This window comes from Natator depressus, chromosome 2 (genome assembly GCF_965152275.1).
Source record: "Natator depressus isolate rNatDep1 chromosome 2, rNatDep2.hap1, whole genome shotgun sequence".
Classification (NCBI taxonomy): Eukaryota; Metazoa; Chordata; order Testudines; family Cheloniidae; genus Natator; species Natator depressus.
The window spans coordinates 21,892,477-21,914,862 of record NC_134235.1 but is presented as its reverse complement, the minus strand read 5'-3'; the positions used below and the strand labels follow the sequence as shown (position 1 = coordinate 21,914,862).

Sequence of the window (22,386 nt, the reverse complement as noted above, 5' to 3'; positions counted from 1 at the left end):
AATTAGATTAGTCAGGCATGACTTGCCCTTGGTGAATCCATGCTGACTGTTCCTGATCACTTTCCTCTCCTCTAAGTGCTTCAGAATTGATTCCTTGAGGACCTGCTCCATGATTTTTCCAGGGACTGAGGTGAGGCTGACTGGCCTGTAGTTCCCAGGATCCTCCTTCTTCCCTTTTTTAAAGATGGGCACTACATTAGCCTTTTTCCAGTCATCCGGGACTTCCCCCGATCGCCATGAGTTTTCAAAGATAATGGCCAATGGCTCTGCAATCACATCCGCCAACTCCTTTAGCACTCTCGGATGCAGTGCATCCGGCCCCATGGATTTGTGCTCGTCCAGCTTTTCTAAATAGTCCTGAACCACTTCTTTCTCCACAGAGGGCTGGTCACCTCCTCCCCATGCTGTGCTGCCCAGTGCAGTAGTCTGGGAGCTGACCTTGTTCGTGAAGACAGAGGCAAAAAAAGCATTGAGTCCATTAGCTTTTTCCACATCCTCTGTCACTAGGTTGCCTCCCTCATTCAGTAAGGGGCCCACCCTTTCCTTGACTTTCTTCTTGTTGCTAACATACCTGAAGAAACCCTTCTTGTTACTCTTAACATCTCTTGCTAGCTGCAACTCCAGGTGTGATTTGGCCTTCCTGATTTCACTCCTGCATGCCCGAGCAATATTTTTATGCTCTTCCCTGGTCATTTATCCAATCTTGCACTTCTTGTCAGCTTTTTTTTTGTGTTTAAGATGAACAAGGATTTCACTGTTAAGCCAAGCTGGTGCCTGCTATATTTACTATGCTTTCTACACATCGGGATGGTTTGTCCCTGTAACCTCAATAAGGATTCTTTAAAACTCTCCTGGACTCCTTTCCCCCTCATGTTATTCTCCCAGGGGATCCTGCCCATCAGTTCTCTGAGGGAGTCAAAGTCTGCTTTTCTGAAGTCCAGGGTCTGTATTCTGTTGCTCTCCTTTCTTCCCTGTGTCAGGATCCTGAACTCGACCATCTCATGGTCACTGCCTCCCAGGTTCCCATCCACTTTTTCTTCCCCTACTAATTCTTCCCAGTTTGTGAGCAGCAGGTGAAGAAGAGCTCTGCCCCTAGTTGGTTCCTCCAGCACTTGCACCAGGAAATTGTCCTCTACACTTTCCAAAAACTTCCTGGATTGTCTGTGCACTACTGTATTGCTCTTCCAGCAGATATCAGGGTGATTGAAGTCTCCCATGAGAACCAGGGCCTGCGATCTAGTAACTTCCGTGAGTTGCCGGAAGAAAGCCTCGTCCACCTCATCCCCCTGGTCCGGTGGTCTATAGCAGACTCCCACCACGACATCACCCTTGTTGCTCACACTTCTAAACTTAATCCAGAGACTCTCAGGTTTTTCTGCAGTTTCATACTTGAGCTCTGAGCAGTCATACTGCTCCCTTACATACAATGCAACTCCCCCACCTTTTCTGCCCTGCCTGTCCTTCCTGAACTGTTTATATCCATCCATGACAGTACTCCAGTCATGGGAGTTATCCCACCAAGTCTCTGTTATTCCAATCACATCATAATTCCTTGACTGTGCCAGGACTTCCAGTTCTCCCTGCTTGTTTCCCAGGCTTCTTGCATTTGTGTATAGGCGCTTGAGATAACTCGCTGATCGTCCCTCTTTCTCAGTATGAGGCAGGAGCCCTCCCCTCTCACGTGCTCCTGCTCATGCTTCCTCCTGGTATCCCACTTCCCCACTTACCTCAGGGCTTTGGTCTCCTTCCCCCGGTGAACACTGAAATGGAAGGCAGAAATCTGCCATGCCCACGCATCACCTCTGTGATGTATCCAGTTTGGGGAGCAATGCCCCCCATGCCCTCCCATCTCTATTCATGCAGGTGGGCAGGTGCTCCCCCACCCTCCTTAAATGGCACCCCTGCCCCATCAGTTCTGTCCTCGTCCTCCACCAATCCAGCCCTCACCTCATCCCAATTCTGCCCCACTCCCACCCAGCCCCCACCAGTTCTGCCTTCCCAGCGTCCCCACCTTACACCCCGCTCCCACTTCCCAGTTCAGCGCCTCCCCTCTCACATCTGCTTCTCCTGAGGTTCTTCCCACCTCCCAACCCTGGGGGGCTGCAGCAGGGTCCCTGCTCCCCCTACAGGCTCTTCCCCCCCACCCCCAGCTGATGGTTGCAGGAGGGAAGGGGAGGGGCAGAGGAGCCAATCCGGTGCTCACGGAAGGGCTGTGGGGAGGAGAGGGAGATCGAGCTTCGATTGGTTGCTCTACCCATGGAAGAGGCGGGGCAGTGAGGCTGTCGGCCAATCAGAAGGTGTCTTCCTCCCACCTTCCTTCCCCCTACCCTGCCCCCACTCTGCATGTTGTTTTTCAAAAAATTCCACGGCACACCTGTTCGAGCCTGATGGCACACCAGTGTGCTGCGGCACACCGGCTGGGAAACACTGGTGTAAAGGATACCTCACAAGGTGTACTTTGTACAAAGATTATTACAATAGTGTGTAGGTGTGAATACAGTGGTATATTCCATCACAATGGCCAAAGTCACACTTCAGGCCACCTATTGCCTAGCACAACGTGGATTCTGTAACTGAAATTCTTTAGGCGTGACTCCCTGTATGGAAACTGGGCCACAGTGTAGTGTCCACGCTGACAATCCCCTGGCTCCAACTGTTAGTGTACAATGCTAGGGGCAGAGACAAGGAGAGGCAAACACAGTGCAAAGAGGTGATAACAGTGAAGTATTTCACTCCAGATGGGAATGAGGGGAGAGAGTTACAATGTGTGGTACAAGGAAAGAGCCAGCAACCCAATGTGTTGGTGGAAGAGACAAACAGCTGTGGGTCAGTGTCTGACGGCTAATTTCTCATTTACACTAGGTCCCTTTATACTGCCAGAGCAGCACAAAGAGGCCTGAGTGTCAGTGAGAATCCACCCGCCCATGTGTAATTGCTGTGCAGCCCATCTGTCAGAAAGATTTACCTGTACCAATGACATTATCTTAGAGCAGCTAAAAGGATCTCCTGAGGCAGCTTGATGACAGGAATGACCTTAAAGATTTAACTCCACCATCCTGGATGTTAGCTCATGCTAACTCCTTGTGTGCTACAATGTAGTGGACAATTTCCAGCCATGTGGCCTGCACGTTTAATGCACATGCGTAGTCTAAATATCAAGTGGGAAACCAAAATTCCTGACCCTGAAGTACTTGAGAAAGCAAAATTGCTAAGTCTTATCACTGCTCTCAAACAAAGACATCTCCGTTGGCTTGGTTATCTGCACCGGAAGGGAAAATGGACACATTCCAAAAAATCTCCTGCATAGAGAACTTGTGGATGCTACAAGGCCACTGGGCCGACATTGGCTTAGGTACAAAGATGTTTGCAAGAGGGTCTTGACAACTTTCAACATTGAAACTGCAAGCTGGGAAGATGCAGCTAGCAACCGGACACCCTGGCGGGCTATGCTGCACCAGGGAGTTAAAGAGGCTGAAGAGAGATGGTTGATAGAGGGAGGAAAGCGAAAACTAAAGTGCAGCAAGCCTCGAGAGCTAGCAGTGCACTAGCTTCATCCTCTCTCCCTGTGCCTTATGCCTGCACTATTGTGGCAAGGACTGTCACTGGAGAATTGGACTTTTTAGCCCCTCGTGATGCTGCAGCAAGACACCCATTAACTGAACTGCTTTTATGCTTACACCATTGTCTTTCAAGATGGATGGTTGCTACACATCATATTAACTCCTTGTGTGATGCAATGTGGTGGACCATTTCAAGCCAGCTGGCCTGCATGTGTAATGCACATCCTAGGGTGTAGGTAAGTATGAACCGGATGGACCTAGATAAGATGTCTTTAGGACACTAAGGGGATTCTTTGTCAGATTATACGTCAGGTGTGCTGAGAGCGCAGTGTATCACGCTGACCAATATTGTCTCATTGTTTGGTTCCTCATCTCTATCTACCTGTTGTCTCTTGTCACATGCTTAGCATTGAACTCATTTCCATCTCAGCATGTAGACGCTGAATGGATATGTCAGTACAGGACAAGTGTATATCCCCGCTTTTCAGCTATCCCTTGTGGAAAATCTGAACACCAGGCCAGATCTGGGGACAGACGTTTTAGTGCTCGGTGCCACTGCAACCTGGAGGAGTGGGAGTGTGCTTTTAACGGGGCACTTCCCAGTGAAGCTGTTGTGGCTGCGGGGTTGGCCAGGCAAGAGCAACCCCTAATATTCAGGTGTCCTAGATAACTGCCTTTGTAGCCTACCCCTAATGCCAGCTCTGAACAATGAGAGTTCACTATTCCTGTTATTGTTACTGACAGCTTGACAGAACAGTTGCAGTGAATAAATGCCATGTTCTTTCTGCTCCTTTGGGGTTAAGTCATGAAGTTAACACACCAGGAATAATGGGCACAGTGAAGATCCAATTCTGTGAGGTGCCAAGTGCCCTGAGCTCCTGCAGACTTCAGTGGAAGGAAGGGGTGTTCAGCACCTTGTAGGAGGTGCTCAGGATCTTCCTGAGGATTGGACCCTTACTGTAATGAGGTGAGAACACTTGTGGGGTAAATATGTATTGATTAGCCAGTGATTTTACTCTTCATCAATATTAGATCCACAAGCACCTTGGGGCGTCGTAATGATTCATATGTAGCTAATGACGATTAAGATTATTTCCCCCCAAGCTAATATAATATATCGTACTGTGAGGGTATCTGTATCTATCTATGCACACACACAGCAGTTGTGCTTTGGAGTTAATAAGTGGAGTTCGATATCTGACAGAAAACAAAGATTAACTCAAAACTGATCAAGCAATTGTTTTGCTGCAAGTGCGTGCTTGGACATACAACTTCTATAATGCAGAACTGTCCCATTGGTACCAACACAGCTAAACAACACGTTAAAAACAATAGCATTCTTACCCATCCCTTTGCAAGCTTTATGTAGTTTCTTGGCATCCCGTTCTGCATCAAAATCATGATGGCGCCGAATGGTTGGCTAGAAAAACAGAGGCAACAGTAAGTGGAAAATAATACTACAGTGAATCCCTCTGAATTATACTACATGGAATTTGGGCTAGGTTGGGTCAGATTGCCATCTGATCTTTATTCACAAAGGTCCAAACTCTGATGTCCTTACTTAGTTTTTACTCACTCCTTACTCAGGAAAAACTCTTATTGACTGACTTAGGTGTGTTGATCTATAAGTAGACTCTGAAAACCTTACTCACATTGGTAAGCATTTATCCAAACAAATAATTCCATTCAAGTCAAAGGAAATAAGTGATCACCAGCATGAGAGAGGGTTGCATGAACTAGCCTTGAGTGAGCACTTCAGGATTTGCCCCACTATAAAATGGCAAATAAATTCAGCCTTTCAAATACTAGTACTTTTATGGATAAGCTGGTCTCCGACTGAAGTAAAACATGGGGGCTTGATCTTGTAACCATTACTCATGCAGGCAGTCTTTTTCATGCAAGGAATGTTATTGATTTCAATGGCACTAGTCACTAGTCACTAGAGCTGTTAATTTGCTCTTTATGACAGTTAAAATGTAGCAGCTGATCAGTATCGCCCAACTGCAGCACCATCATCCAAATGACAATGGGTAAAATGTGCAAAAGCCCCTACATGACTTAGAAGCTGAAGTCCCATGGAAACTCAGTGTGATTTAGACTCCTAAGTGCTTAAGTCACTTTTGAAAATGGGACATCAGCCCTAAGTCACTTAGGTGCTTTGGAAAATTTTACCTGTTGTGTCTATTAGTGTGTTTAATAGATTATAGTCACTGTCACATTCTTGTCCAAGGATAGGTGTCATCTGCATTAAAATGAAAGGGCTGCAACTTTGTCTCCACCGATCGCTTTGGTTGCTTTGGCACTCCTGTAGGTGCAAGAAGCATCTTTTATTGTTATTCTTTCTCAAAATGGTCATGCTTAAATATTGTTAGTTCTGATGAAAAGATTGGCAGTCCAGGATAATGAAGTGCTCTGTCCAAAGAACAGGTGGTCATAGCAGAATAAATCTCCCTGCACTGTCTAGCCAATCTACCTGAATGCTTTACTAAAGGGATCAGCTCTGGCCATTCAGTCCTTGGTGCCTCTAATGAGATCACCCAAAATAATTTCTGATTATTGTGACTTTGACATTGCTTATATTTTTGTAAAATTATCCTTATTTTTGGCTACCCTTATGAAAATAGGCATTTATAACACACTATAACAATGTAACATTTCTTTCTCTAAGTCTTCTTTCCTTGCTTTAGGATCACAAGGTAATAAGACTTTCACCACCAGACCATTATCCTAAATCTTGATTGTAAAGTTACATGTTGTTATACTGTATGAACAGATAGTAAATCAAGTCCAGTAACTAGGGAGTTACTTGACCAAATCTTTGAATTATTGTAAAAATAGACCCATATATATATAAATATTTAATATTTTCAGTTGTGAGTTTTCATTTAAATTATTCCAATATAAAATTATATCAAGATCTGAAAGAAAATACAGTTATTGTAGCTGAACTGATGGTGTTGTATCCAAATATTTCTACTGTGAAAATACATGTTTGTTATTGCTTTGCTAGAATTACATACTACAGGCATAAGTATTTGAATATGCGCTTGAAAATACAAATTAAATGGCATCCCGTTTCTTCATTCCTGACAAACTGATGTGCAGCATCTAAGTTCTCTCCCTCCAGTTGGTGATTGGAATAATTCTGAGAATAGAATTCACCTTTGTTCTTTGTAACATCAGGTTGTACAGCGGCAGCCTAATTAGACTGAGTAATGAGCATAGGTTAATGGAATAATGGCAGCTTACAATACAATGAAAGTCTATTCTCAGTATTCCTCTCCATGACACAAAAGCTGTATGCGCAATGGATCAATTCATCTAAGCCATAATATACGCACCGTATTGATGCAAGAAGAGTCATATAACTCGTTCGAGTTGTCCTCAGCAAGTAACAGATTCAATGTCCACCATGGCTTATGCAGAATTCAATAGGCCCCTCAGCTGGTCTTATGACTGAATGCTTTCTGTCGTTTGCCATACAGTGTTTATTCATCACTGTACTCTGTTCTGTATTCCATAAACTGTCTTGTGTTAAATACTTTCAGAAAGCATTTTGGGACCCAGATTGCATTAAAGATGCTATTAGATAAAAATATTTTGCTGGTAGGGTGCCTTGAACCTTTCAATATGTTTTTGTAAAATGGTCACCGATACTTTCCACCAGCATTACCTCATTCTGGATGCCTCTTTTTAAAATGATCCAATAGACCATTAATACTGCATTTCCATAGTTAAATATTAAACTGTCCCAGAGCTACACACTTATGTAAATAAACTGGAGATAGACCAGATGTCTGCAGTGCACCCTTGAACTCCTCAGATTAAAACACAAGCCCTCTCTTTCAAACCGAGTTAGCATTTATATTTCTAGAGATTTTTATATACTTATCTGTCAATTCTCTATGGACTGAATTCTGAGGTCTGTACTCAGATAAAATTCTCATTAACATCAGAGGTGCCCAGATATTACAGTGATGGATGTGATATTAGAACCTAGATAAACAAGACTGAGTAATGGCTTCATGATTTGGCCCAACTCCATGATATCAAGCTTAACACACAAATTTTATTCCAATTCCTTATTCTGTCTGTAATTTAAAACTTGTCAGTATTATTAGAGTCTACCTTAAGCTAGATAAGACATTAATAATTATATCTTGCACTCATAGTACTCCTTTAATTCAGACAGGTCCCAATTTATAAACAACAGACCATATGCTCCGTACTCCATTATGCTGCGTGGAAGGGAGCAGTTTGTAGTACACTGATGATAAAGGAGAATGGAATAAACAGTGCTGACATTAAACTATCAAAATTATTATATTTAGAATTAACATCTATTGAGATGAATGAGGCAATTCAGACCTCTCAGAGCTATTGTTTCAGGCTTCCTGCAGACTCAGGCAGACATCGTGTTATTTGTTACACTTCATATTTGCAAAGGATTTCTTTGCAACCATGAGGAGGAGCAATTTCTTTTAAAAAATCAACAAAGAAAGTTTTGATTTTGTAGCACAAAATGCAGCCATCAGGTAGAAGTACTAACTGTTTAATCGGTTGTTCTAATTCAGCCCCTGATCTTGCCTATCTTAAACTATCTATTTTGATTATAAGATCTTTGGGGCAAGGAATATGTTGTAGTCTATTTTTGCAAGGCTTTGTGTAAATGCAAGGCATTTTCTAAGTGATCAATAACAATTATTAATAAAATACCACTCACTGATCATAAATAAATTATTAAAGATATGTATTTGTCAGATGGTAATTAGGTTCGAGTTAATTCATCTGTTTATCTGATAGATTGTAATGTTCCTGTAAGATTTGCTTCAGTGTAGTATCCACTTCAGTCTGTGATATCAAGTTGGAATGTTATGGCCCTGATTAACCACTGCCCTGCACCTTGCAAAGTGAGGGAAAGGAGGGTGCAAAAAAAAAAAAAAAAAAGCTGCCAAGGCTCGGTCTACATTACAGACTTCTGCCGGTGTGTGAAAAGGTGTGATCCCTGACCGACATAGCTATGGTGGCAGAAGTCCCTAGTGTAGACACAGTTACACTGGCAAAGCTGAACTTTTACTTAAATAGCTTGTTTCACTTGTAGCGTTGGCATACCAGTACAAAACCAATATAGTGGCTTATACACTAGGAAAGCTTTGTAGATAAGGTATACTGGCAAGGGAGAACGGCACAGTTATAGACTCACTTTGAACAGGTGTGACTACACAAGACATGTTGCAGTGAGGAATCAGGCCCCAAGTCTGAAAATTGTAAAGAATCTGGCTAGCACAGATAATAAAATGCTAATAAGAGACAAAAAAATAAAATAACATAAAAGGTAATAAAAGAAGAGGCCCCAGTTAGGATACTATTCATCTTGCTTATTCTTCCCAAGATATGATGTATCTGACTTGGCAGCATGCAATATCTGAGACACCAGCAGCTGCATGTCTCTCCTCAAAAGGGAATGTAAAGAAATACTGTTATTCTAAAAAAAGGCACCCATCACCCTGCAGTTGGAGGGTGTGACCACATGAAGAGAATAAAATGCCTCTGAAATTTTCAAAAATATCTAGGAAAAGCTGATCTCAATTCTCCAGTGTCCCTGAGCAAGGCTCCTAGGTATGGGGAGGTGGTTAGGGAGCCAGTCATGTCTCCCTGATTCTTAGTGGCTTGGCCACAGCTAAGTTAAAGGAAGAGGGGGGCACCTTTAACTTACAGTGCTGGTAGAAACCTTTCCACTAGAAAATAATTGGGCATAGCAGAGTCCTGCCCTGACACATCCCCTCCCTGCCCCAACATGTGGTGCAGCTCTGGCAAAGGAGGCAGGAGAGCTCTGCTGCATCTGGCCCAGTGTATCCAGAAGCCTGTGTCGATTGTACAGCTCACTCCTGATGGTGACCATTCTCTCCCATAAGCAGTCCCAAGGAAGAGTAACTGCTCCTCAACATCAGTGATGTGTGCATAATCTAGCCTGAAATGTTTGTTAGGAAAGAAAAACCTTCCAGGGCCTAGAATTCAATAAACCATGAATCACTGTCAGGGCTCCTATAATCATTTGTCCAAGCTCTGTTCTCATTTACAATTCAAAAGCGTTACTTCAAGTGGTTTCACATTTACTTCCATGTAACTGAGGACAGAATATGATCAGTCAACTCAAGCAATGATGCTAGTGGTTCATGGTTTATTGAGCTCTATGGGCTGATTCTCCACTGCCTCATACCTTTTTGGAGTCATTTTCACCTGGGAAAGAGAGAGGAAAGTGGTTGTGAAATGCTACTATTCTGATTTGTCGTGGTTTTGTTCTCTCTTTTCACTTATATTGTAAATGTCTACACAAGGTACAAGGCAGTTGAGAATCTGGCCTAACATGACTACAGTAAAACAGATGACATAGCTAGCTAGATTTTATTTTTAATTGGCAGCTGTGTCATTTCATCTTTCAACAGACTTTAGGCATGTAGCTTGTTAATATATCTTGACTGCTAATACATTATTTCCAGGTCTTGAGGAGTTTATAACTCATGTCTACAAACTACAACCCATTGTGTGCAGAATAGCACTAGTAGTTAGTCAATTTGTAGCTCAAATGACTAAAGTAATATTATAAATGGAATGAGTCCCATGCATTTATCAACCCAGTTTACAGGCTTCATAAAAACATAAATGAATAAAGATATTTCCTGTGAGAGAGAAATTTCATGGAGACTGACACAACATGAATTTGATAATGATGGTCAGAATATGTTTTTTTTTTCCTGTACCAATTCCATGGATGTAGAAATCTTTTGATTCTCAGTTCTCATTGCACTGCGACCCCCTTCTGAGAACAAAAATTATGACACGACTCCGGGACAAGGGAGCCGAAGCCCAAGCCCCGACTTCAGCTCCAGGCAAGGAGGGGGCTTGGGCTTTGGTTTCAGTCCCAGTTGGGGGGGCTTGGGCGTCGGCTTCAGCTCCAGGTCCCAGCAAGTCTAATGCTAGCCCTGGTGCCCCCTTTAAAATGGGCTTGTGACCCACTTTGGGGTACTGACCCACAGTTTGAGAACCGCTGGCCACTGCACTAAAACTTTAATCTTTAAATCACAGTAAAGCATTAATTAATTAATCCTGGGAACACCCTTTGAGTGACAAATCATCAGATGGGAAATCTGAGACAGAGGTTAAGTGAACTGCCCAGGCCAACAACTGAGACAGCTGCAAAGCTGGGAATGGAATTCAAGAGTTCCTGGCTCCAAGTGCCATGCATGCACACTGACAAGACATTCTTCTTCTGCATGGTAGCCCTCCTAAAGTCTTATTGCTTCCTGTACTCTTGATATAACAGATAGGTACTCCTAACCCCATGGAAACAACACATCAGCCCAGTAGCTACTACTAATGAAATCTTCACAATGCTCCCTAACCTAAAGTGACTGAAGTCTGAAGATGAGTCACTTGGGTCACTGTGGCTCTGACACAACTCATGACTTTGCACACATTCATTTAAAACAACATGGGCAGAGTCACTGATTAATTTATGACATTTTTATGGTTATTACTACATTAGATAATCACTTCCTGCACTGGTGTAGTTTTGTTGGGGCAACAATACTTTGTTGACAGTGTGAGAACATAGCAAGAGTATCAGCTCATCAGATTACAGGCATGCTTTCCAATGAAACAATGTTGGGAATTTTTTTCACGTTGTTCTAAGTGGCCCAGGACATTACAACTATTAGTGAGTTTTGGGGAAATAATTACAACATGGATTGTGTCTGACCTGGTTACAGAATGGTTAAAATTTGTGGTGTGGATGGGACATAATCATGTCATCCTAACTGGACTATGCCTTGGACTGGCCAGTTTCACCTTTGAACTTTAGTCTGGTGAGGCCCTAGCCACACTACAAATAAGGATAGTTTATATGAAGCACATTTATGTTCTCAATTAGTAATCTGATTCTCAGTAATCTGAAAAGTTGGGTTACCTCTGAGTGTACTTAGCAAAAACGTCAGGTAGCCAAGTATGAAATCTGCCATAAATGTAGGAAACAGAATGCAATAAACAAGTGAAACCACATAAGATTCCTGGTTGCCCTTCATCCAAGGTTGGCACAGATCTGTTTGAATTGAATGGGATAGGTGACCTCATATCAGTGGTCGAAACTGAGCTGTTGCACAATACATCAAGTAACAATTTACTAACACATTGTAAATCAGTTTGCTTGCCAGGGGATTTCAGATGAGTCGATAACAGATAATGACCCACAATACTCAGTGAATCATTTTAGGTATTCTCTTTGATCTTTCAAATCAAATCAATTCAAGCATGTATGTCGAGTCTTACATTGCCAAACCAAATGGGTTGGCAGAAAAGAATTGAATAAAAAATAAAAGCCCTGGCAGATTCAAGGGAGCTATACTTAGCATGGTTAATATTGCAACACACTTCACTTGTGTAGACACTTATGGCAGAGACCCAAATTTGGGACCAAAATCTAACAAGTTTCTTGAGCTAATGACAATAGCTTTGAAGTACTTACAAAAGAACTATAGATCGGGAAACTAGAACAGAAGAAACACAACCAAAAAAAAGGGACCCCTAATGCAAAAGAGAGGGAGAGAGTTAGATTTCCAACAAAAAGTACCTTGCAACATATCAAAATAACAACTATTTTTATCCATCCATACCTTCAAGTTTAGCGAGGTCCCACAAGCTAAACAGAAGACAAGGGAATAGCAATATCTAGAATGCTAATGACAATGATCATGCACTGACAGAAATAACACACACCCACTCAGTCATTGACAGTGTACAGCACCAGGAGCAGCAAACTCAGGCCACTGCAGAAGGAATTTTTGAGAACCAGTGCTCATGTGATGAGAAAGCCGCTGAGGTTTGGAGATCATAGCTATTGGCAGATGTTTAATAAGAGTTGGAATAATCCTATCACATATTAGAGGGGCTCAGGTGTTTCACCCTGACCTTCACCCTTGACAGCTCCTTTTGAGTGCTTTATTAATTGACTGCCTTACTTTCTGATTGGTTTTGGTTGATTATATTTTATTTGCATTTCACTTTAGGGAAATAAAAAAGGAATATGTAACTGTAACCACTCGAATCAGTGTATACTGACCCCGGCCATCTGATGGGAGTATTACCTTTTATAAACCTGACCCATTAATGTGAATGATGTTAGTCTTTTACCAGTAGTCTTATGTGTCACATACATTTAATCATTATTATTATCTGCTGGGCTACTGCTGCCTTTCATTGCCCCGTGGACTGTTGGGATATACCTGACCCATTTAGCAACAGAGCAGATATATGCATGTTCAACTGGAATACATGAAAGTAGTTAGAGAATAGAGATCAAATAAAAGCCTGTTACAATTGTTGGGCCAATTCCAGTCTCAGTTTCAGAGGTACAACTCTGGTTGAAGTCAAGGGGGCTGAGTCAACAGTCTACGACAGGGAACAAAAGGCTAGTTTTTAATAGAATTCTAAGCAAACAGTTTCACTAACAATACACATCAGTCTTTATGGCTTAAAAAAAAAAGAGCTGTCATTTTCATAAAATTAAGCACAGGTAAAAAAAAAAAAACAACAAAAACTATGAGACCACCTCAGAAATCCTGGAAATTAGTATTTATATTCACAAGTTTGCAGTATGTTTCATGGTAGCCCATCTGTCAGTTTGAGGATCCAGAGTCCTTCACACATGTCCCAGTTCCAGACAATGAACCAGTTCTCTTACTAATCAGCAATCCTGGATATTTGCAGGGTTTCCTTTTCTCTGTCCATAACCACATAATATATTATTATATAATATACTTGTTAATACTATAACAACCAGGAATTAGGTGCTAATCTAATTAGTAAAGTTGTGTATAATACATTGTGCTCTCAGAAGACAACCTTTAGCAAATCAATGCTCACATAATTAATTATTAATTGTTGCATACATACATGGGATTAATTATTCACTGTAACAGAAGCTTCTAATGAGCTGTAATGTAACTGAAACAGTACTGAATAGAGGAGGCATTGTGTTACATCTTGAATTCTTAATATCCCATAATGTCACATGGGAAGTGCTAACACTCTGTGTTATCAAGATGAACTTTAAAGCTTTGTCTAGAAGGGATGGTTTGAATTATCAATAGCATAACTGATGTGACTCATACTTCCATGCAGATTCTTGAGTTAAGAGTAAAATGCAAAATTATACTGTTCTCTCTTAAGTCTGGCACATTTTAAAATACAGGCTGAAAATATTATACCATGTCCTCCTAGCCTTATCAGGAAGCTCATCTGTCAGCCCAGAACTAACGTAGGGTTCACTTCCAAGTAACCGAAGTTGTGTTAAACCTGCATTTACTTTAGCTTGGGCCCTTTGAACCATGGCAGTCATTGCACTATATTTAAAGTCATAAATCAAATGGGATAGTCCTTTCATTTTTAAAATATCTGAATAGAAAATGTATCCCATTGCTTCTTACAATGTACGTGTGATTGGAAAGAACAGAGATGGATGACACATTGCCTACAGGTTTGTGACATCTGGAGGGGTAGTAGGTGAAGTCAGAAAGTGCTTGGGCTCCAGAACATTAACCAGCAGGGGCAGAAAACAGTGGGAGCCCACTTGATTACCTTCATGGGGAGAAAATACAAGGTCGTAAAGGTCTCTTGGATCTAGTGGAGAAAGGCAGAATAAGAACTAGTGGCTGGAAGTTAAAGCCAAACAAACAATGAAAGGCAGCAGGAGCACAGCAGATAATAATAATAATCCTTGGCGCCTTCATGCAACTTGCAGCCCTGATTTAACTCTCCCACTCACCAAAAGGGTCGTTCACTTGACTTGGTCTTCACAAGCACTACCCTCTGCAATATCTCTTTTGCTGGGTTCCCCTCTCCAACTATCACCTGGTCACTTTCAGCATCCACCATTAGCAAACCCCTCCCCAGCCCCATGCCCTGTTGTTCAGCCTTTCCATGACTTTCGGTCCATCAGCGCTGATGACTTCTTGTCTGCTCTCAGTCCCCTCCTCCTGGCCCTTTCTTCCCTTTCTTCCATGGTTGTTGATTCTCTGCATGTTTCACTCTCCTCCACCCTTGACTCTTTTGCCCCTCTCTCCCAGATCCGCTCTCCCAACCCCCAGGTTTCATTCATCCCCAACAACCTCTTCCTTTGTTCCTGCTCTCATGCAACAGAGTATCTGTGGTGGAAATCCCATGACCAGGCTGATTTCCTCTACTACAGATTCATTCTCTCCTCCTTCAACTCTATCATCTTCCTAGTTAAACAACTCTACATCTCCAACTTAGTTGAATCACATGTCTGCAATCTCAGGTACTTTTTCATCCCATTGATTCACTCCTCAAACACCTCCTGCCTCCATGTCTCTCTCTACACACAGGCTCTTTCCTTTGTCTTTAAAAGAAAATTGACAAAATATGACATACCTTTCCCCCTCCCCTCAGCTTGCCCTCTCTTCTTCTCCTACAACTCTCTCCTCCCTCTCCCCATCACACATACAAAAGTTTCCCATCTGCTTTCCTCCTCTAACCACTTCACTTGCCCCAGTGATCCCATCCCATTCCATCACCTGATCTACCTCGTGATAGAGAGTTTCAAAGCATGGTGTTTTTGTTCATCTTTGCGATGTGGCTGAGAAACACGCAGTACTGCTTTTGAATATAGTGAGCAACTGAAGGAAGGCCAGATCGTGACATTACACACAAAGTCAAACCACTTTATGCTCAGGATTTGACACCGACAGTGCATAAGGAATGTTTCTAGTTGTTCCAAGTCTGTCTGTAAGAGTGTCTAGGTTTTGCACTCATAGAAATACAGGTAGTACACAGGCTTGATAGATCTGGAATTTTGTCTCATCACAAAGATGTCGCATCCATAAGCAAGACATGGAGTTCATTCAGGAAGTGGCAAGACCTATTCATCGAAGAACATCCAGTTTTCTGTGACAATTTGAACTCTGCTTGCAGCCTAGGTAGATGAATGCATTATCACTCTCCATGGTACTAAGCCCTACCTGCACTGGGGGTTCTGATGCTCCAGTTTTGAGGTTCTGGACTTTGATGTTCTGCCATGAGATGTTTTATCCCATATTGAGGGTAGCATCTTGGAGACCTGAGAGAGCAAGGGCTGAAATTCTCCAACTTCTCCACAAACAAGGCAGTGTTGCTGGTGTTATCTTAGTCAGTGAACACTTCATGACCCACCTTGATTGTGATGTGTAGAAGAGCAAGTCCTTATATCCATTTGATAGCTCAACAGAATAATGCAAGGTGAGAATGCATCCCTGATGCACACCTGAGGCTGGAGAAATGAGTCGAAAGCTATGAACCAATGCGCACTCTTGCACCAGTACGGTGGGAAGGTCATGGAAAAGTTTTAGCAGATCGTTTGGAACACCAACATCTTTCAATGTGAGCCAAAGTGCTGACCTGTCGACCATATCAAAAGCTGCTTTGAGATACAGTAATATATGCCACATGAAGTGGGCAGTTAAATTCTCAGTGCAGCTCAACCAGAAGCTGGAGGGTAAGGACAGTGTCCATTACTGACTGCCCAACAGTGAAACTTGATTGCTGTGGACAATGATGTCTGTCGAGAAGCAGCTGCATCATACCAAGTAGAATGTGAGCAAAGACCTTTCTTAGGATCGATAACAGTGAGATCAGCCTGTACCTGATTCTCTCGGTGCAAGATACTTTGCGCTTATACAGGGACACTGCCGTCTTTCCATTCTCCTGGGTTAGAAGAGACTGCAAGGATCATCTTGTCTAACCCCTGCCAAGACGCAGGATTTGTTGTGTCTAAACCATTAGACTTAATCGGTTCTTCCTTTGCTCTTTTCGAATCAGCATACCTATAATTTTTTCTTTGTTTGGCCAGTTTTCTCTTTTCCTGTTATACACTGTGGCAGACAGCTACATCTGCTTCCCATAATGTTCAGAGCAATATATCACCATATCTGAATGCCATCCCCCATCTGTCATGTGGACTGTCACTGATTATATCAAAATACAAATTGTTAAGACTGTTTTATGCCTAATAGCAGCAGCTGCAAGTCAGCAACTGACACTATCAGGCACTATGCAGGCAATGAAGAGGCTGTCTATATGAAGTAATAAGAATATACAGTAGATACAAAGTACAATTGCCATATAGATACATCTTTTGTTACTGCTCAACAATTCTAGCTGCAACTGAAAATTTCCTAAAAATAATCAGGTGCAAATAAACTTTTTTAAACTTGTGAGTAAAAATGCAGTTAATTAGCCATTTTAACAAAGTCAAAATAGACTTATTTGTTATTTATTTTTTCAGAATAAAAAGTGCTCATATACAGGCTGAGAGCCCTGCCCTTTATTTAGAACTTCAAAATTTAAATACACATCTGAATCAGTCTCACTCCTGCTACAAAGTAGTAGCTGTTAATATAAAATATGAGTATCTTGCATTTATTCACCCATCATCATTTCAGCTAGGCACTCATGTCATCCTACTATAACAGACAATAAATAAAAAATGTTTATCATTTTCACTCATTTAATTTGATATTGTACAGCTCCAGATTGACCAAATACAGTCCTGGAATATTAAATTCCACCGATACAACAGGAAAGCATTATTTTTTTATCAGTATTATTCACTGGAAGTCACCTTGTGGGACAGGTAGAATTGTGTGGCTCCAGAACTGTAGGTTTCATTACTGAGTCACATGTGTTTAGGTCAAACACAAACCAAGGCCGCAAATGAAGGGTTTTATTCACCTAAAAGTAAGTTTCATTTCAGTTACACTAGGGATGAATTTGGTTCCTTTAATTTTGCTGATCATTTGATCATAATATACCATACGATGAGCCACTAGCGATGCTAACCACCACGAAGCATGTTTTCAGATTCAACTGACATTGTTTTAGGGATGTGTATTAGTCCTGGGGGAATTCTGCACCACTGTGCATGTCCAGAATTTATGTCTGCCACAGATTTCTTTGCTTCCCCGCAGAAAAATGCCTCTCTGATGGGGAAGCAAAGGGAAGCCACAAGAGTGGTCATGCGAGCCTCCCCAGCAGTGTGTTTCAGGTGCCCAGGGCAGGCGGCAGAGAGGTAAATCATTGTGTGGCAGGGGACAGGACTGGGGAAGACCTGGCTGGTGGCTCCTACCCTGCGCCAGGCTCAGCTGCTAGTCCCGGCTAGGCTGGGGAGGACGGGACTTCTTCTTCCCTTGCATAGCATCTGGGGCTGTGTCATACTCATCCACAGATTTCTCCCCTGGTTGTAGGAAGTTCTGCAAACTCCCCTCCTCTCCCCCTGCACTTCCTGCACCTATCGCTCCTCAGCTGCAGGGGGAGGGATCACTGTACAGGTAGCTGCTCCTCACTCCGCCCAACCCCTGTGCATCCAGACCCCCTCATACCCAGACTTTCTGGTCGAACCTCAACCCCCCCACACCCAGAACCCTCCCAATGAGCCCCACTCCCCCTGCACCTGGACCATCCCAATGAGCTACCTGAACCCGGATCCCCACCCTATCAAGCCCCAACCAGTTGCACCTGGATCCCCACCCCACTGAGTCCCAGTCCCCCAGCATCTGCCCCCCCCATAAACCCCCCACACCCAGACCCCCCTTCTGAGTTCTATCCCCCCCCCAACCCTCGCTGAACTGCAGCCACTTCACCTGGACCCCGCTGCAGAGTCCCATTACTGTTGCACCCAGAACCATCCAACAAGCCCCTGTGCATCCAGATTCCCCCCGCAGCCGGATCCCCCATTGAGCTGCTCACACCCAGGTTGCCCCACACAGAACCCTCTCAACCCAAACCTGGATCCGCCCCACGGTAAGCCCTCCACACTTGGATCCTGCCTTGCTGAGCCTGCCTGCCCACACCTGGTGCACCTGGCATGGAGGGGCAAGGCTCTGGGGTGTTTCTGGGGCAGGCCCAGTCCTTGTGGTGTGTCAGAGTTGGGTGCAGCCTCACTGCTGAGTCTGTGTCCCAGAGGGGAGCTGCACTGTGATTTCCCACCTCTGTGCAGCCAGTGGCCTTTGCTCCCCAATGCCCTGCTGGAGCTTCCACATTTATTTGACAAATAAAATTTGCAGAATTTTAAAATATTGTGTGCAGAATTTTTAATTTTTTGGCACAGAATGCCCTCAGGAGAAGTGTATTCTATCACCTTCTCTACATCAGCATATTTTGGTCCCTACAGGGTTATAATTTGGGAGGAGTATGTAAAGGCAATGCAGAAGTCCATGTGATGTTTATAAATTCTGCATTAGTCTCTGAGGAGAACCTCCAGACTTACTTGCTCTGCCAGAGTCCGGAGGTAATCCCTGCTTGGTACTTGGATGTTTTCAAACCACCTATCCTATGCCAGACTCACCCTCTCTTTTGTTGCTTAGAGCCCTTCCTGACTGAGGAAGGCAATTAGTCAGAATCTGAGACCTCATGAGATTCTCAAAAAGCAGATCAAATTAAAAATGAATCACTTTCCTTCCCCAAATTATTCAAAGGCACCAATACTCATTAGGAAAAATAAAATACATAAGATCTGGAGTTTCTTGGCTAAGGCATTTTGAGAGATGACATTTGATGACAATGTTAACCGAATTTTACAAAAGTGAAAATGCCTCAGCTTTGCAAACTGTCATATCATCAGAAAATCTTTCCTGATTATCCTGAAACCGTCCCCAAAGCACCTCTACTGGCAGCAGAGCACACATGCAAAATTTTAGACTGATTGATTCCATTTGGTGTATCCTGTGTTGTTGTAGCCGTGTCGGTCCCAGGATATTAGAGAGACTAGGTGGGTGAAGTAATATCTTTTGTTGGACAAATCATCTCACCCACCTAGTCCATCTGATTTCATTTGGGGCAATTAAGAGGGAAATCAAAATTACAGATAGGATTGAGGGTACAAGATTGTGAAAGGAGGAAACAGTTATAGACTTCCAAAGTATGGGAGTGTTTTGATCCAGGGTTTTTCAGTCAATTGCAGAAGCAGGAACCAGATCCTGTTCAGAGAGTGAAACCCGACTGAAGTCTGAAGATTTTGGATCTGGAATTGTGGTTCAGGCCCATTTATAGCCCAAATTAGATTTATGAAAGAATGCTAGTCTCTAGAGCTGGTTCGAAATTTTTCACTGAAACTTTTTTTGATGAAAAATGCCCTTTTTGTAAAAAATGATATGTTTTGAAAAAAATTGTTTTGGAACCCCCCCCTGTTTGAAATTAAGCATGTTGATAACATCCTGTTTCAATATTTTTGGAATGGAATGTTTCAGCTTTCATTTTCAAAATGAAATTCATTGTCTTTTGTATTTAAAAGAGGTTTAAGAAGTTAAAGGTTGAAATCAGAACTAATGTTTTGATTTTATGGAAACAAAATGTTTTGATTGACCCCAAACTAATTTTTTTTAGAATTTCATTTTGTGGGAAATTTCAACTTTTTGGGGCTTTATTCTGTTTCACAGTGGAAAAACCATTAGAAATCATGGAATTTCCTGCAAAATGGAAAATCTGGTTCCTGTTCAGCTCTATTAGTCTCAACCGTAACTAAAGAGAGAGAATAATGCATAATGCAGAGTCCAAAATAGCCAGGCTTAGGTGAGTACATGTGCTGTAGTAAAGTGTGCCCTCTTGCACCGCTCATAATAAAATTGCTTACTGGCTCATTTGCTGAAAAACTGGGGGCCCCTACTGTTGAATCCCGCACTTTTTCTGTAAAGTTGTACGACTTGCTCTGGGGATTTAAAACACAACACACAAAGCACGAATGAAAAATATTGTGGTGAAATGTGGAAATAGGAGAAGAACAAACTGCTTGCTTAAAATCTTTTATTTACAGCGACAGATTTTAAGGGTGTTTCAGATGTGGTTCTCGGAACCAGGAGTTGAGCATATTTCCAAGATTAGTTCCAATCTCCTGGGGCCAAATCCCAAGGGAAGCTGAGCCCCTCCATTTCCCACTGGTGTAAATGGGCCAAGTCTTGAGGTCCCTAAACAACGTGGGCATTCTACTGTTCCTACTGAAGTCAAGGAGAGTTTTTCCATTTACTTCAAATGGAGCAGGATCAGCCCTTTTAGGCTCACCTCAGTCAGGAAAAATTGAAGTGATCTGCCCTTACATGGGTGCGCAGGGGTCTGTGTGTGGGGAGGAGACAGGGTGCGTACAAGAAGCCTCCCCGCCCTAGCCTTGTGCGGCCCATGCAAAGGCTGATCCAAATAGCAGTCCCTGTGAGCAAGGGCTGCTTGCTTCTTGTCCCCTCTAGGGAACAAATGGCCCAGAAAGGAATGGGAAGGATGAGAAGGGGCCATTTATCTTTCCCCAGGACCCTTACACAAGTCTTCAGAGAGGGACCGACACACCAGAGCAGCAATCTGCACTTCCTAATGGTATTGATTCACAGTCTTTCTTGGCGTAGTGCATTGGCTCCCACACAGAGCTTCGTGCAAATGGTACACTCGAGGGAGCGGATGTTTGACTGAGCCAATAATGAGTAAAGACCTCAAGATATGGCCCTTGGGCAGTGGCAGGTGCTCAGCACCTCCTGGGACATGGCTCTTTTATCAGTGTTTAACTTAACTCTATCAGAATACACAGCAGCAGAAATAAATGTTGTGCTAATTTGTGAGTTTCAAAAATACAAATACAAACCAGAGCTCCTTTTTATTACCATACAACTTGCTTAAATGACAGGTATGCTGAGCACTTGCAACTCCCATTGAAGTTCTTTGAAAATTATAGAATCAGAGAAAGGTAGAGCTGGAAGGGACCTCAAGAAGTCACCTAGTTCATCCCTTTCCCTTACTAAGGCAGGAGCACTCTAGGTTCATCCTGGCAGGTGTTTGTCTCCTCTGTTCTTAAAAACCTCCAGTGATGGGGATTCTACCACCTCCCTTGGTAACCTATTCCAGTGCTTTATTATCTCTATAGTTAGCAAGTTCTTCCTACTCTCCAACTTAAATCTCCTATGCTGCAGATTAAGCCAATTACATTTTGTCCTACCTACAGCGGACAGTATCTACATGTGCAGTTAGATGTCTAATATTAGGAATCTAAGCATGGATATTTTGGCCAAAATTCTCTCAGTCAAAACCCTACAGCGATCCTAAGGGGTTTCAATTTATGGATTTGGATCAGGTCCCACTGTGGATAACGTAGTTCTCAGAGCACTTGTAGATGACTACTTAGTCACCCAATGACAAACTAAGCCAAAGTTTGAAAATGTTGGCCTGTGTCATTGGAGATGTTGTCCTAGACCCATATGGAGTTATTTTAGTGTCCAGCAAGTACATACACAAGTTCACAGGTTACAATGAGGTTTTCCTTAACACACCGTTTGTTGCATTTTTTTTAATCCTACAATACCACCCCTATTTAACTGTGTTATAGTCTCTATTAAAACACGCAGAATCTATATTACAATTGTAGTTTTATATGGATATGCAATGATGTAAATATTATCAGGTACACACAACAAAGTCACAATACATTTAAAAACATTCTTCCGATTTGAAATCCTAATTGAGATGTATATTATTGCATTTAAACTGATAGTGCACAAATGCAATCCAAGCGGAATAATTACTTACATGAAAGTTGCCCATTTTTGCTTAGCTTGAATGTGTGGAGGATACAATTGCTTTGCTGTTCAATAAGATAAGTATTTTCAATATCTGAGTCTTATTATAGCTTCCAAGTATAATCCCTGCCCTGATGGTTCCTGGATTAATAAATAACTTTTGACATTTTCGTAATTTGAGTCATTTATAGATGGGTGTGTGTGTACATCAGTGTAAATGGACTTTATTTTCC

At 42.5% G+C, this 22,386-nt stretch overlaps 1 protein-coding gene across 1 annotated transcript in view; it reads right to left on the bottom strand.

The window, feature by feature from the left end:
- Positions 1 to 22,386, bottom strand: part of ANXA13 (annexin A13) — a 57,619-nt gene that overhangs the window by 13,997 nt on the left and 21,236 nt on the right. The window contains exon 2 of the mRNA XM_074943885.1: positions 4,905 to 4,980. Coding sequence (XP_074799986.1) covers positions 4,905 to 4,980 — 76 coding nt within the window. The remainder of the gene's footprint in view (positions 1 to 4,904; positions 4,981 to 22,386) is intronic.